The sequence below is a fragment of the Bufo gargarizans genome, chromosome 3, assembly GCF_014858855.1.
Source record: "Bufo gargarizans isolate SCDJY-AF-19 chromosome 3, ASM1485885v1, whole genome shotgun sequence".
Taxonomy (NCBI): Eukaryota; Metazoa; Chordata; class Amphibia; order Anura; family Bufonidae; genus Bufo; species Bufo gargarizans.
In genome coordinates this window covers 448,813,272-448,829,224 of record NC_058082.1, presented here as the reverse complement: position 1 = coordinate 448,829,224, position 15,953 = coordinate 448,813,272, and the positions used below count along the sequence as shown (strand labels likewise).

Here is a 15,953-nt window from a genome sequence, read left to right as displayed (position 1 = left end):
ATGTATCCATAACAAGATATATAGTTGATATTCATATCGCTATCTACATATTGCTACTTGTGTATTCACAATAAGATACAAATTATATCAACCAAGGAGAACCAATAGCGCTTGACACCTATGTGTATATTTTCACTTTTTGATACAGGATTTATTGCCAATGTTTAATACAATCTTAATGGTATAGAGGATAGCATATTTTCTGGTGAAAGTTATCCGTACTAGTGGAGATTTCTGAGTGGGTGACCTTCAACCAGAAAATATCCTCATACATTTTCATTTTTATTTATTGTTTTATTGATGTTTTATTATATGTTTGAATAAATTCTGTCCCATATTTCCATATATGAGTGCCCATCCATATTTTTTTTCCTACATTTATTCCACTTTTGAGGGGTGTCTCAATTTTGGTTGGTGCACCTGCCCTGAGAGAGCAGGGGTGAGCGGATCTCTATAACATTTTTTCAATAGACAATCACAGTCTGCTTAAACTAATAACACACAAAGAATTAAATGTGACCATGTTTTTATTGAACACACCATGTAAACATTCACAGTGTAGGTGGAAAAAGTATGTGAACCCCTAGACTAATGACATCTCCAGGAGCTAATTGGAGTGAGGTGTCAGCCAACTGGAGTCTAATCAATGAGATGAGATTGGAGGTTTAGGTTACAGCTGCCCTGCCCTATAAAAAGCACACACCAGTTCTGGGTTTGCTTTTCACAAGAAGCATTGCCTGATGTGAATGATGCCTCGCACAAAAGAGCTCTCAGATGACTTGCATAAAGCTGGAAAGGGTTATAAAAGTATTTCCAAAAGCCTTGCTGTTCATCAGTCCACGGAAAGACAAATTGTCTGTAAATGGAGAAAGTTCAGCACTGCTGCTACTCTCCCTAGTAGTGGCCGTCCTGTAAAGATAACTGCAAGAGCACAGCGCAGACTGCTCAATGTGGTGAAGAAGAATCCTAGAGTGTCAGCTAAAGACTTACAAAAGTCTCTGGCATATGCTAACATCCCTGTTAGCGAATCTACGATACGTAAAACACTAAACAAGAATGGATTTCATGGGAGGATACCACAGAGGAAGCCACTGCTGTCCAAAAAAAACATTGCTGCACGTTTACAGTTTGCACAAGAGCACCTGGATGTTCCACAGCAGTACTGGCAAACATTCTGTGGACAGATGAAACCAAAGTTGAGTTGTTTGGAAGAAACACAGAACACTATGTGTGGAGAAAAAGAGGCACAGCACACCAACATCAAAACCTTATCCCAACCAGGGCCGTCTTTAATATTGATTGGACCCTGGGCAAAAATTTACTTGGGCCCCCTGGATCCCGCCTTCCCACACCTTAGCAGGCAATCACGGCCTCCACCACAACACACACACAAAAAATCCACACATCTGGTAGAGTCCAGTGAATTACTGTAAATACTTCCAGTTCTGAAGACTCCAGCGGCTCAGGGTCAGTGCTCTGGGCAGCTGGGCTCAGGCTGGAAGTGGGCACCGTTCTGCAGGAAGGAGACCAGGGCTCGGCTCACAAACAATAAACGATACAGCCCCCCACAGTATACAGTACAGCAGTATAGCCCCCCCCCCACTTTACAGGCCCCCCACACTATACAGCCCCCCACAGTATACAGGCCCCCACACAGTATACAGGCCCCCACACTATACAGCCCCCCCCACACAGTATACAGGCCCCCACACAGTATACGGCCCCCACACAGTATACAGCCCCCACACAGTATACAACCCACCACACAGTATACAGTCCCACACAGTATACAGCCCCCCACACAGTATACATCCCCCCACACAGTATACAGCCCCCCACACAGTATACAGCCCCCACACAGTATACAGCCCCACACAGTATACAGCCCACCACAGTATACAGCCCACCACACAGTATACAGCCCACCACACAGTATACAGCCCCCACACAGTATACAGTCCACCACACAGTATACAGCCCACCACACAGTATATAGCCCCCACATAGTATACAGTCCCACACAGTATACAGCCCCACACAGTATACAGCAGTTTACAGTATATTAACATAACAGCCCCTGTCACCTTTTTCTGATGTAATCTTTACACAAAAAAGCTCCACAGTTAACTTCTGCAACACTCCTGATAGGACCTGTGATGACCTCATAGCCATGTGACCAGTAATTGCTAGGTTACTGGTCACATGGTGATGATGTAATTAAGGTCCTGAATCACAACTTTAACACAGTACGATCATGATGCCTAGACTCCTGGTAGAGCTGACAGCCTGACACCCGGGGCAGTGGCTAGCAGGGCTCAAGAGGCAGCAGGGCCCCCCAGGAGCAACTGGGCCCGGGGCAGCTGCCCCTTTGTAAAGACGGCCCTGATCCCAACTGTGAAGTATGGTGGTGGGGGCATCGTGGTTTGGGGCTGCTTTGCTGTGTCAGGGCCTAGACAGATTGCTATCATCGAAGAAAAATGAATTCCCAAGTTTATCAAGACATTTTTCAGGAGAACTTAAGGCCATCTGTCCACCAGCTGAAGCTCAACAGAAGATGGATGTTGCAACAGGACAACGACCCAAAGCATAGAAGTAAATCAACAACATAATGGCTTAAACAGAAGAAAATACACCTTCTGTAGTGGCCCAGTCAGAGTCCTGACCTCAACCCGATTGAGATGCTGTGGCATGACCTCAAGAAAGCGATTCACACCAGACATCCCAAGAATATTGCTGAACTGAAACAGTTCTGTAAAGAGGAATGGTCAAGAATTACTCCAGTCCTGACCATTGTGCACGTCTGATCTGCAACTACAGGAAACGTTTGGTTGAAGTTATTGCTGCCAAAGGAGGTTCAACCAGTTATTAAATCCAAGGGTTCACATACTTTTTCCACCTGCACTGTGAATGTTTACCTGGTGTGTTCAATAAAAACATGGTAACATTTAATTCTTTGTGTGTTATTAGTTTAAGCAGACTGTGATTGTCTGTTGTTGTGACTTAGATGAAGATCAGATCACATTTTATGACCAATTTGTGCAGAAATCCATATCATTCCAAAGGGTTCACATACTTTTTCTTGCAACTGTATATATTCAAAGACAGTACGGTTACATTCTGAAAAATTTGCCATCCAGAGGGCTGGATTATCTCAAAAGTACCTTGCAGTCCTGCTCTCCTAATTGCCAGTGGTGGCAGCGGCTTCCAGACCTTAGCAACATGTGTTCTACCAGATAGGTCAAGTACTGTCAAGGTTGCAACAGGCATGTCAGCAGTGCCAAAGCTTTGTCACTGTCAGAGTAGTGGTATCCTCATCAGGATCATGGTGGAAAAGTCAGTTGCTGGTTCAGGTACCCCTGTTATATACAATCATAAGCACACTGGCTCTGTTCAAATCACCATTGTGAGCCTTTTATCTTAGATCTGACTTTTAAAGGGATTCTGTCACCAGGATTAACGATATGTAGATATTTATATGTGCCCATTAGTCTTCATGCAGTGTTTACAATGATCCCTCTGTTTATGCTCTGTGAGCCTTATATTCTTATAAAAAACAATCTTATTCATATGTAAATCACCTCTGTCAGGAGCCCAAGGGGTTGTCCCACGATCTCCTGGAGCCCAGCCACGCCCATCGATCCGGAGCCCAGCACTGCCTACTACTTAATTTATTCACTGCACTATCCTGACGTCATGTAATCGCTGCTCCGTAGTCTCGCGCTTGCTGCCAGAAGATTCCTCCGCCTAGGACTGCCTTGCGCAGAGAGAGTCTTTTCCGATCCGATCGGGGTGCGCAGGGAGCCGGCGCATGCGCAGTGGACAAGTGGAAGCCAGTGCCAGTAGTCCGCATGGGCGCAGACTACAGTGTCCACTGCACCTGCGCGAGACTACGGAGCAGAGACTACATGACGTCAGGATAGTGCAGTGAATAAATTAAGTAGTAGGCTGTGCTGGGCTCCCGATCGATAGGTGCGGCTGGGCTCCAGGAGATTGTGGGACAACCCCTTGGGCTCCTGACAGAGGTGATTTACATATGTATAGGATCACTTTTTATAAGAATATAAGGCACACAGAGCATAAACAGAGGGATCATTGTAAACACTGCATGAAGACTAATGGGCACATATAAATATCTACATATCGATAATCCTGGTGACAGAATCCCTTTAAGGCTAATCTCAGATGAGAATGTTCACTCTTGCTGTGTGTCCCTACTCGACATTGGCTGTAATGAATTGTACTCACATAATGCCATCAGTATAATTCATTACAGCCAGTGTTGGGCATGGACACTGTCACGCCTTGCCCTGTGAATGTGCGGAGATCTGTCAGACTGGCTGCACATGTCTGACTTCTCGGTTTGTTTTGATTTGGATTTGAGCTGGATCCACCTTCCCTCAGGTGTACTGGGTTTCATTGTTAGTGAGGCTATTTATCCCTCCTTCCCCCAGTGGCCTGTGCGGGTTAAAGTTCTTTTCTAGGAGCTCTTGATTTGTGGTGGATCGTCTGCGCCAGCTCGGCTCAAGATAAGTCTTCTCCTTCCTTTTCCTTTGTGTGTGTTATCTAGGCCTCTAGGGAGACGCTTGCTTCTTCCTGGTTAGAAGAAGCAGGTTGCCTTTTCCCTGCTGCTTAGGGTTTGCCCAGGGTGTTCAGATTTAGGCACGAGGGCATGTGCATATCCACCCTAAGGGTATGCACATAGGCACAGCAGTCTAGGGAAAGCTTTTAGGGATCGCTAGGAGGTGACCCTTTTCTCCCTAGCTTTTGGGCCTAGTCATTTGTTCTGTTAGTTTTCCCTGTGTTTGGTTGTTTCCACCGCCTACCCACCTGTCGTGACAGACACACAACATTATAAGTCATTTTAATGCTGTGAAATCCCGTCATAGGAGCAGAGTTCAGATGGAGCGGGTTTCCCAGAGTGAACATTCTCGTCTGAAGCTAGCCTCAACAGCTTTATTCTTGTTTTCAAAAATCATGACCCTTATTGTAATGGAATACAAGCTCCAGGCACTGTTTGGGCATATCATGCATTTGAGCTGGCACAGCGCCATTGCTTCTATTATGAATGGCAGACATGATGCCAGTGTGAACAGACAAATGAGTATCTGTTAAAGTTAACTACTTATGACTAATCATGTCTGTTTTACTTTGCAGGTTCTAGGAATGTCTTTCGCATTGACATTATACTGCCACATTTCCAGAAGCAGTGGTTCTTTTATTAAATAAAGAAAGTAAAGACCAAGATCTTTCTTCAAAGATGTACTACGCCCATTTTTGTTGCCCGTAATGCTAACTCAGCAACAATATTCTAGCAGTGCCATTTCTTTCATTCAAGTTGTAGCCACAGTTTTTAACTGTTTTATTATGGGAAGCTCTATCATGCTCTATCATGTTACCCGCGCCCCCCAGTCTGACCATTAGTCCAGACTCCAGACGATACTCTTCTGTGTCAGTCTCTTTTGCATGGCTGACTGACTAAACTACAGTATTACATTGTCATCTATCAAATCCTTTCCCCCCACACAGCTCCACCCCCTTATTCCTCTGTATGTCCCTCCATGCATAGATTCGGCAGAAATTGTATCTTCAGAAGTGCTCTAAAGGTGGGTTTACCGTTCCTTCACGACAGTCAGCTACTCGCTTAGTGAAGGAGACCACTGTATTTACATGCAGCGATCTCCTTCACAGTATGAGGATGAGGGATCGCTATTGTGATCCCTCGTCCCCTTACAGAATCACTGTTTCTGGTCAGCAGATCATTGATTACACTGCACAATCTGCTGCCCTGAAACTATGATCGGTGGTGCGTGCACGAACGACAGGATCACCCGATGAACGAGCGTTTTGCTCATGTATTGGGTGATCAGCGGCACATTTAGATGGCCAAATTATGGGGAATGATCGTTCGCAGGCTACCAGCAGTGTGAACTGAGTCTAAGCGGCTATTGGTGTGTGTATATATAGCTAATGCTTACTGAACTTTCAAAATATTTATTGAACTGGGCTTTTTTGTGTTTTTATACAAAATTGTGTGAAATATTTGGATAGTTTCATTATAATGGACACCGGTATAAATATTTTATAAAAAAATGTTAAAAGGGTTGTCTGGGATCAGAAAAAAACAGGTAACACTGAAGATTAGCCTGAAAAATAGAGCAGTACCTACCTTGCAGATCCAACACTGCAGCTCCAGTTCTCCCAGCTGGCCTCCTTTTGTCCGACTGGAGCGGAGATGTCGTGTCAGCAACACGTGACTGCCAATCACTGGCCTTTTCAGGACAACACTGACGCCAGTAATTGACAGCAGAGGGGTAAACAGAGCCCAGCCAGGAGAACTAGAGCTGCAGCGTTGGATCTGCAAGGTACTGGTTTCTTACTGTAAATGGTTAGCCCCTTTAATTCAATCATCTCACAGTAAGTACGGAGAAGGCTGCAGCGCTCACAGGAGCGCCAATGCTTTCTTAAACAGCTGATCGGCGGGGGTCCCAGATGTCGGACCCCCGTTGACCAGGTACTGATGACTTATACTGTGGATAGGTCATCAGTATCAACATCTCGGAAAACCCCTTTCATTAAAAAGCTCCAATTTTGTGTGCACAGCTCCTATGTAGGCCTATATAACACCACAATAACAGAATATAAAAAAAACTGCAGATTCATCATGAAGTTATATTGCCATCCATCTGTCCACTTTTTCTTGAAAACCTACCAAATGTATTAGGAAAAGGGGACAGATGGAAATAAGTATTCCTTGCAGGCATGGGCGTCCGCAGAAAAGTTGTATCCCTGGTTCTATAGCTCCCTCTGCCTCCCCTCTCCCTCATATATAATAAAATGGTACTTTTATTCCAGTCTGCAGTCACAGTGTGCGACACTGCCCTAGGAAGTACCTCTAGCTGCCATATGAGGAGTGGTCAGTGGATGTATTCCTAGGCAGTAATGTAAACACTGGATTTTCTCTGAAAACACAGGGTTTACTGCAAAAAGCTTGAAGGGGCTGATTATACTCACCAGAACTAATATAATAAGCTGTAGTTGTTCTTGACCTGGTGACTATAGTGTGCAATGCATCACATTAGTCATACACCCATGGTCATTTTCCATAATTTATTTGATAGACAGCTACAGTAGATATTTCTTAATGACCGATAATGCTTTCCTATACTGTAAGTGGAACCAAAAAATGGTTTCCAAAAACGAGCTTTGGGGAAAAAATGCAGAATGCAACCTCCTACATGGAATTATAAAACGGGCACGTGTATGAAGCCTAACTGCAGATATAAGAGGGTGGAACGGAACCCCGTTTGTGAATAGGAAGCCACCACAAAAGGAAAGACCAATTCTTCTTATTTCACTTGAATGTCTATTAATTCTATTATTTTTGCACCCCTTTGTTATAGTCTCAGCATTCAGCAATATGTTAATTTGCATTTTGTCGCCAACAAATGAAATGTTGTGTTCTGTACCTGAACACTTCCAGGCTTTTGTCATATGTAACTTACAAGCAGATGGTCTGCAGAATACCAGGCCTACCACCAGTATTACCCCCTTCATATACCGCCTGCCTACCTGGTCACCCTGACCAGGCGGTATATGATTGAAGGGGCAATACTGCCTGGTATATGGACAGCAGAGATGAAATCCTCTGGGCAGTACTGTCTATGGTCATCCTTCACCAGCACCCTGACTGCCACCTGCTTGGCCTGGATGTCATGGCACTTCACTGCCTACTGCTTGGCTATAAGTGACTCACCCCATACCTAACACTCAGGGTCAGGGAGTGACTCAGTAGTCACACTGACACTGACTGACTTGTCACTCACTGATAGCCAAGCAGGTGGCAGTCAGGGTGCTTGTGAAGGATGAATTGACCATAGACAGTACTGCCCAGAGGATGCCATATCTGCTGTCCATATAATACCAGGCAGTATTGCCCCTTCATATACCGCCTGGTCACCCCACACCTAACACTCAGGGAGTACTGTCACACTGACTGGTCTGTGACACTGACTGTCAGTCACTCACTGTGTTAGTGTCGCTCTCGCTTATTCATTCAGGCTGCCTGTGATTGTGGAGTCCTGAAGCAGCCGGCACACTGCGGGCGGCTCTTCTTCTTGCTCCGGCTCCGCAATGTCTTTCCCGCCCGGAAGGTGGGCGGAGCTTCGTACTGCCGTGCGCGCCCCGCCCTGGTGATTCATCGGGGCGCGTGCATGCTCCTGATAGATACCGCTCCTCACTCTGCGGCGCTGCGCAGTGCAGCAGCTGCAGAGCAGAGGCAGAACTCAGTTCACAGATTTCCACGGCCCCAGGGGGGGGGCACTTGCGGACGCCCATGCTTGCAGGATCAGACTAAGGGCTCATGCACACGACTGTTGTTTTGCGGTCTGTTTTTCACGCATCCGTTGTTCCATATCTGAGGTTTTCTTTTCTCTGATTTAAGTCCTTTTCCGTTCCGTTATTCCACAAAACATATCCGTATGGTTTCCTTATGCGATCCATTTTTTGCGGATCGTAAACGGAAACCTTAACTTATTAATCACCAAACACATGAGCAATATGGGCTGGGCATAGCATTTCTACAGTATGGATCCGCAAAATACGGATGACATACAGATATGTTTCGTGTGCGTTCTGTATTTTTTGTGGACCCATTGACTTGAATGGGGCCTTGGACCGTGATTTGCAGACAATAATAGGACATGCACTACTTTTTTGCAGAATGGAAATACGGAAACGGAATGCACACGGAGTACCTTTGCGGACCGTATGCGTAACCATTCACTTCAATGGGTCCGCAAAAACAACAGAAGGTACCCCGTGCGAATCCGTAAAAAACGGACCGCAAAACAACAACGGTCGTGTGCATGAGCCCTAATACAGGGTTTATTTGTTTGTAGGCTGTATACATGGAGGCGCATGGGTCTGCATAAGAGCTCTAGAAACAATCAATAGCAAAGTTGCTTTTTTTGAGTTTTAGATTCATTGGAACTATAAAAAAGCTGCCCTAAAATCCATCCATATAAATATTAATAATAAAAACAATATTGGTGGATCCAAATAAGAAAACCAACAGCCATGACTGTCTAAAAGCTTTGTTCTTCTATGTATAATCCAAGACACATACTTTTTATGAACTTTTAATAAAGCAGTCTTAAAAATTGGACAATAAAAATGCTAAAGCAATATCACATCTGGATTCATACATTTCCTATGTGCGTAACATTCAAACAATGGAAAATGCTTTAAAAATATATGAACATTGGAGGCATCTAGCAAACTTTGAATAAGCATGTCCGCTGACACACATTGAATAAGTATTTTCATATTTAGTGTATGGAGCATGAAAATGAGGTAGTGTTCCTCTACAGTAGCATTTTGGAGAACCTTTAAAGAGGACGTGTCACCACAAAATGCAATGCGATCTGAAAGCAGCACGTTATAGAGCAGGAGGAGCTAAGCAGATATATATATATTTTTGTGGAGATATATTCAGTAAAACATGTCATTTATACATTTATATTTTTGCCCTTTTCACCTCCTGTGAACAGCTATCGATACGGGGACGTATTGGTGATTGACAGCTATCTCTGTATGCACACATACACACAATACTATCCATCACTGATAATACCTCAAATCTGTACAAAAATGTATAAATTACAAGTTGTACTGAATATATATATTTTTTAATCTATCTATCTGCTCATAGTCTCCTACTCCACAACATGGTGCTTTCAGATTGCATTGCATTGTATGGTGACAGCTCCTCTTTAAATGGCATCTGTCAGCAGATTTGTACCTATGACACTGGCTGACCTGTTCCGTGTGCGCTTGGAGGCTGGAGACATCTGTGTTGGTCCCATGTTCATATGTGTCCGCTAAGAGGCTCCTAGAGGCTCATTTGCATATATTAAAACTTCATTTTTCTTAGCAACATGGCCCATACGAACATGGGACCAACACAGATGTCTTCACCTGCCAAGTGCACATGTAACATGTCAGCCAGTGTCATAGAAATCTGCTGACAGATGCTCTTTTAGGCCTCTTTCACACTTGTGTTGTCCGGATCCGGCGTGTACTCCACTTGCCGGAATTACACACCGGATCCGGAAAAACGCAAGTGTACTGAAAGCATTTGAAGACGGATCTGTCTTCAAAATGCTTTCAGTGTTACTATGGCACCCAGGACGCTATTAAAGTCCTGGTTGCCATAGTAGTAGTGGGGAGCGGTATACTTACAGTCCGTGCGGCTCCCGGGGCGCTCCAGAGTGACGTCAGAGCGCCCCATGCGCATGGATCATGTGATCCATGCGATCACGTCATCCATGCGCTTGGGGCGCCCTGACGTCACTCTGGAGCCGCACGGACGGTAAGTATGCTGCTCCCCGCTCCCCACTACACTTTACCATGGCTGCCAGGACTTTAGCGTCCTGACAGCCATGGTAACCATTGAGAAAAAGCTAAACGTCGCATCCGGCAATGCGCCGAAACGACGTTTAGCTTAAGGCCGGATCCGGATCAATGCCTTTCAATGGGCATTCATTCTGGATCCGGCCTTGCGGCAAGTGTTCCGGATTTTTGGCCGGAGCAAAAAGCGCAGCATGCTGCGGTATTTTCTCCGGCCAAAAAACATTCCGGTCCGGAACTGAAGACATCCTGATGCATCCTGAACGGATTTCTCTCCATTCAGAATGCATTAGGATAAAACTGATCAGAATTCTTCCAGCATAGAGCCCCGACGACGGAACTCTATGCCGGAAGAAAAGAACGCAGATGTGAAAGAGCCCTAAGACAGCAATAAGACTGCTATTAAACTCAAATAGACTACATTCAGGTTACTATCTTGCCTAGACCATTTAGATGCAGAAACATTTTTCGGATTTTCTTTAGCTCTCCTTCTCATGTATCTGCATAACAAAAGTAGCACCTGAAGCTGAAAATCCCAGAGAACATCTCAGTAAACTCTAAGGCCTCTTTCACACGGGCGTCATGTTTTTTGCCCGGATAAGATGCTGGTGCGTTGTGGGAAAATGCGTGATTTTTCCCGCGCGAGTGCAAAACATTGTAACGCGTTTTGTATGCGAGTGAGAAAAATCGGCATGTTTGGTACCCAAACCCGAATTTCTTCACTGAAGTTCGGGCTTGGGATCGGTGTTCTGTAGATTGTATTATTTTCCCTTATAACATGGTTATAAGGGAAAATAATAGCATTCTGAATACAGAATGCATAGTACAATAGGGCTGGAGGGGTTAAAAAAAAAAGAAAAAATATTTTAACTCGCCTTAATCCACTTGATCGCGCAGCCCGGCTTCTCTTCTGTCTTCTTCTTTGCTGTTCACAAGAATAGGACCTGTGATGGCGTCACTGCGCTCATCACATGATCCATCACCATGGTAAAAGATCATGTGATGGACCATGTGATAAGCGCAGTGACGTAATCACAGGTCCTATTCCTGTGAACAGCAAAGAAGAAGACAGAAGAGAAGCCGGGCTGCGCGATCAAGTGGATTAAGGGGAGTTAAAAACAAATTTAACCCCTCCAGCCCTATTATAACCATGTTATAAGAGAAAATAATGATGATTGGGTCCCCATCCCGATCGTCTCCTAGCAACCGTGTGTGAACATCGCACCGAATTCGCACTTGCTTGCGGATGCTTGCGATTTTCACGCAGCCCCATTCATTTCTATGGGGCCTGCGTTACGTGAAAAACGCACACTATAGAGCATGCTGCGGTTTTCACGCAATGCACAAGTGATACGTGAAAATCACCGCTCATGTGCACAGCCCCATAGAAATGAATGGGTCCGGATTCAGTGCGGATGCAATGCGTTCACCTCACGCATTGCACCCGCACGGAAATCTGGCCCGTGTGAAAGGGGCCTAAGGGAAAGTTTTATAGGCATGCTCTGTGGGGTCTCAGGTCAAATTCACATTTAAGGTCTGTATTACCAAAGTAACATCCAGATAAAAAGAAACTGGATGTAAGTTCTAAGGGAAGTTTTGGTGACATGCTGAGATCATTGTACAGGAAGGGGCAGTGGTGACCTATTGCAAGTGATATGATCCTGAGTTATCTGCTTCCAGCTTTACAATTATATTTTTGGTTTCCTTTCATAGTATGTTAACATTTGTTGCCACATTTTTAGGTTACACAAATTTAAATATATTTTATTGGGGTTTTATGCGATAGACCAACACAAAGTAGCAAGTATGTGTGAAGTAAAAAAAATAAAATAAATGAGTATGTGTATTCAGCCCCCTGAGTCAATACTTTGTAGGACCACCTTTTGCTGCAATTACAGCTGCAAGTCTTTTGGGGTACGTCTCTACCAGCTTTGCACATCTACAGGCAGAAATTTTTGCTCATTCTTCTTTGCAAAACACGTAGCTCAATCTCAGTCAAATTAGATGGAGAGCATCTTTTTAAGTCTTGCCACAGATTCTCAATGGGATTTAGGTCTGGACTTTGACTGGGACATTCTAACATATTAATATGCTTTGCTCTAAACCATTCCCTTGTAGCCCTAAGGCCCCTTTCACACGGGCGAGTTTTCCGTGCGGGTGCGATGCGTGCGGTGAACGCATTGCACCCGCACTGAATCCTGACCCATTCATTTCTATGGGGCTGTGCACACGAGCGGTGATTTTCACGCATCACTTATGCGTTGCGTGAAAATCGCAGCATGCTCCTCTTTGTGCGTTTTTCACGTAACGCAGGCCCTATAGAAATGAATGGGGTTGCGTGAAAATCGCAAGCATCCGCAAGCAAGTGCGGATGCGGTGCGATTTTCACGCATGGGTGCTAGGTGACAGTCTATTCACTGTATTATTTTCCCTTATAACATGGTTATAAGGGAAAATAATAGCATTCTGAATACAGAATGAATAGTATAATAGTGCTGGAAGGGTTAAAAATAATAAAAAAGTTAACTCACCTTCTCCTCTTGTTAGCGTAGATCCCGGTCTGTTCTTTAGCTGTGGCTGAAGGACCTTTGATGACGTCAGATCACATGCTCCATCACCATGGTGATGGACCATGTGATTGGAGCATGTGATCTGACATCACCTCAGGTCATTCAGTCCACAGCTAAAGAACAGACCGGGATCTACGCTAACAAGAGGAGAAGGTGAGTTAACTTTTTTATTATTTTTAACCCTTCCAGCCCTATTATACTAAGCATTCTGTATTCAGAATGCTATTATTTTCCCTTATAACCATGTTATAAGGGAAAATAATACAATCTTCAGAACATCAATCCCAAGCCCGAACTTCTGTGAAGAAGTTCGGGTTTGGGTACCAAACATGCGTGATTTTTCTCACGCGAGTGCAAAACGCATGACAATGTTTTGCACTCGCGCGGAAAAATCGCGCATTTTCCCGCAACGCACCCGGCTCTTATCCGGGCAAAAAACATGACGCCCGTGTGAAAGAGGCCTTACTGTATGTTCAGGGTTGTTGTCCTGTTGGAAGGTGAACCTCTGCCCCAGTCTCAAGTCGTCTTAAAGAGGACCTTTCACTACTCTACAAACTAAAAACTAACTAGATCAGTGGGCAGAGCGGCGCCCAGGGGTCCCCCTGCACTTACTAGTAAGTCTGGGCGCCGCTCCGTTCGCCCGGTATAGGCTCCGGTGTCTGTGCTCCCTCTGACTGATTTTTTGTAGGAGGCGTGTCCCTTGCTGCACTGCTGGCCAATCGCAGCGCACAGCTCATAGCCTGGCTATGAGCTGTGCGCTGCGATTGGCCAGCACTACAGCAAGGGACACGCCTCCTACAAAAAAATCAGTCAGAGGGAGCGCAGACACCGGAGCTTATACCGGGCGAACGGAGCGGCGCCCAGACTTACTAGTAAGTGCAGGGGGACCCCTGGGCGCCGCTCTGCCCACTGATCTAGTTAGTGTTTAGTTTGTAATGTTCAAAGCTTGGGATATTTTTTTTTTTTATAAGCTAACCCTGCTTTACACTTTTCCACAACTTTATCCCTGACCTGTCTGGTGTGTTCTTTGGTTTTCGTGATGCTTTCTGTTTGATCACTAATGTTCACTAACAAACTTCTGAGGCCTTCACAGAAGAGTTGTAGTTATACTGAGAATATATTAAAGGGAATCTGTCACCTAATCTGAGCCTTTTAGACCGCCCCGATCAGGTTATAGACTCCTGTACAAGGATACCTTTATTTGTGCTGTCCCTCGCCAAGATCTTCCAAAAAAGACTTATAAAATGTATGCTAATGAGGTTCGGCAAGTGCCCAAGGGCGGCATTACTGCAGCTCAGGCCTCTCGGCAATGTGCCCAGAAAACCACACCTATTTCACCCCTCTGGCCCTCCATCCTTTCCTATTATTACCTCCTCCTCTCCCTCACAAATCTCGCGCAAGAGGAAAGACGCTGCTGCGCTGACCCTCCCCTTCGTTGGCTTCACTACAGTCCTCTGCAGCGGCTGGTTACTTCCGCCCGCTGGATTTCGAGCTACAGACCGATGCATGCGCAATCCAACTCCCTGTTCCTCTGCCCATAATGGGCGCAGCAGTGTGCAGGTGCAGCACAAGTGTGGAGCGGCGCAGGAGCGAGATTTGTGAGGGAGAGGAGGAGGTAATAATAGGAAAGAAGGGCGGGCCAGAGGGGTGAAATAGGTGTGGTTTTCTGGGCACATTGGCGAGGGTCCTGGGCACTTGCTGAACCTCATTAGCATAAGTTTTAAAAGTCTTTTTTTGACGATTTCGGCGACGGACAGCACAAATAAAGGTACCATTGTAATGTTGGCAAAGGAGTCTATAACCTGATCTGAGCGGTCTAAAAGGCTCAGATTAGGTGACAGATTCCCTTTAAACACAGGTGGACTCTATTTACTAATTAGATGACTTGTGAAGGCAATTGGTCACACTGGATTTTATTTAGGGGTATCACAGTACAGGGGTTGAATAGAAATTCATGCCACCCTTTCCTGATTTTTTGTTATTACATTTTTTTTAAACCATGTGCAAAGATCTGAGGCTGTGAGTCGAATTAATCACCTAGGCAGAATAATGATGCAACTGTCTTTAATCTTTCATCCCCAGTTATACAGCAAATCCAGATAGATGGCATAGACAAGTTGAACCTAGATACTTGGGCAGACACGCTGCGAGACCCAATCCACAATATCCCAAGTTGCGATCTGTAGTTCCATTGTCTCGTACCAGGATGTACCCACTGTCTCCCAACGTTTTAGGTTGGCCCACAGCTTTAGTATCATCGGCCAGTATATTTTGCAGTTACAGCCTACTGACAATGCTTGGGGATATCCCCTCCATCTTCATAGCATTAATTCCATATGTGGAAACAGCCATATATGGAGCTAAAGCAGGGACTCCCAGAAGCAATGACTCCATATATGGAGCAGGGACTTCCAAACCATATATGGAGTCAGAGCACGGACTCCTAAGCAACTGGGATGCCAGCACCTGCTGTGCTCTGTTCCTTCCACTTCCTCAGTCAGCCGCTTAAAGCGGCTGACAGAGGAACCATTGAAGCTGATGAAATTACCAGCAATAATAACTGCAGGTGAAAAAGATAATACAGGTACTGGCGATATCAGCACAATACTAGCCAGGCCCTCTAACCTGCGCAGCGTAGGTTAAAGTGACCCTAATGTTCTATGTGGGTCCAAACTGACAGAAGATGGGGCAACACAAGTCGATGGGGCCAATACAAGCTGGCTGCGTCAGCAATACCATAGTGTAACACAGAATACCATCCCACAGAACCAAATACCACAGTGTAGCACAAAATATCTCCCTAGAAACTTGCCCCTCTGTGGTGGCCATTAATAGCTGTCACCAATAGACCTGACAGAACAATAGATGTGCAGGTTGAGGGACACCTGGCAAATTGTGACCAGATGTGGCCTCTAACATATAGAAGATAAGAAAAAAAGTTAACACAAGGCCATTTAATGTATGACTGTTGGAGGT

The 15,953-nt window shown here is 45.1% G+C and overlaps 1 protein-coding gene across 1 annotated transcript in view; it reads left to right on the top strand.

The window, feature by feature from the left end:
- The window catches only part of CD53 (CD53 molecule), a 98,606-nt gene extending 90,135 nt beyond the window's left edge, over window positions 1-8,471 (top strand). The window contains exon 8 of the mRNA XM_044283531.1: window positions 5,155-8,471. Within this exon, the coding sequence (XP_044139466.1) occupies window positions 5,155-5,226 (72 nt within the window). The 3' untranslated portion in view covers window positions 5,227-8,471. The remainder of the gene's footprint in view (window positions 1-5,154) is intronic.
- The last annotated feature ends 7,482 nt before the right edge of the window (window positions 8,472-15,953 follow it).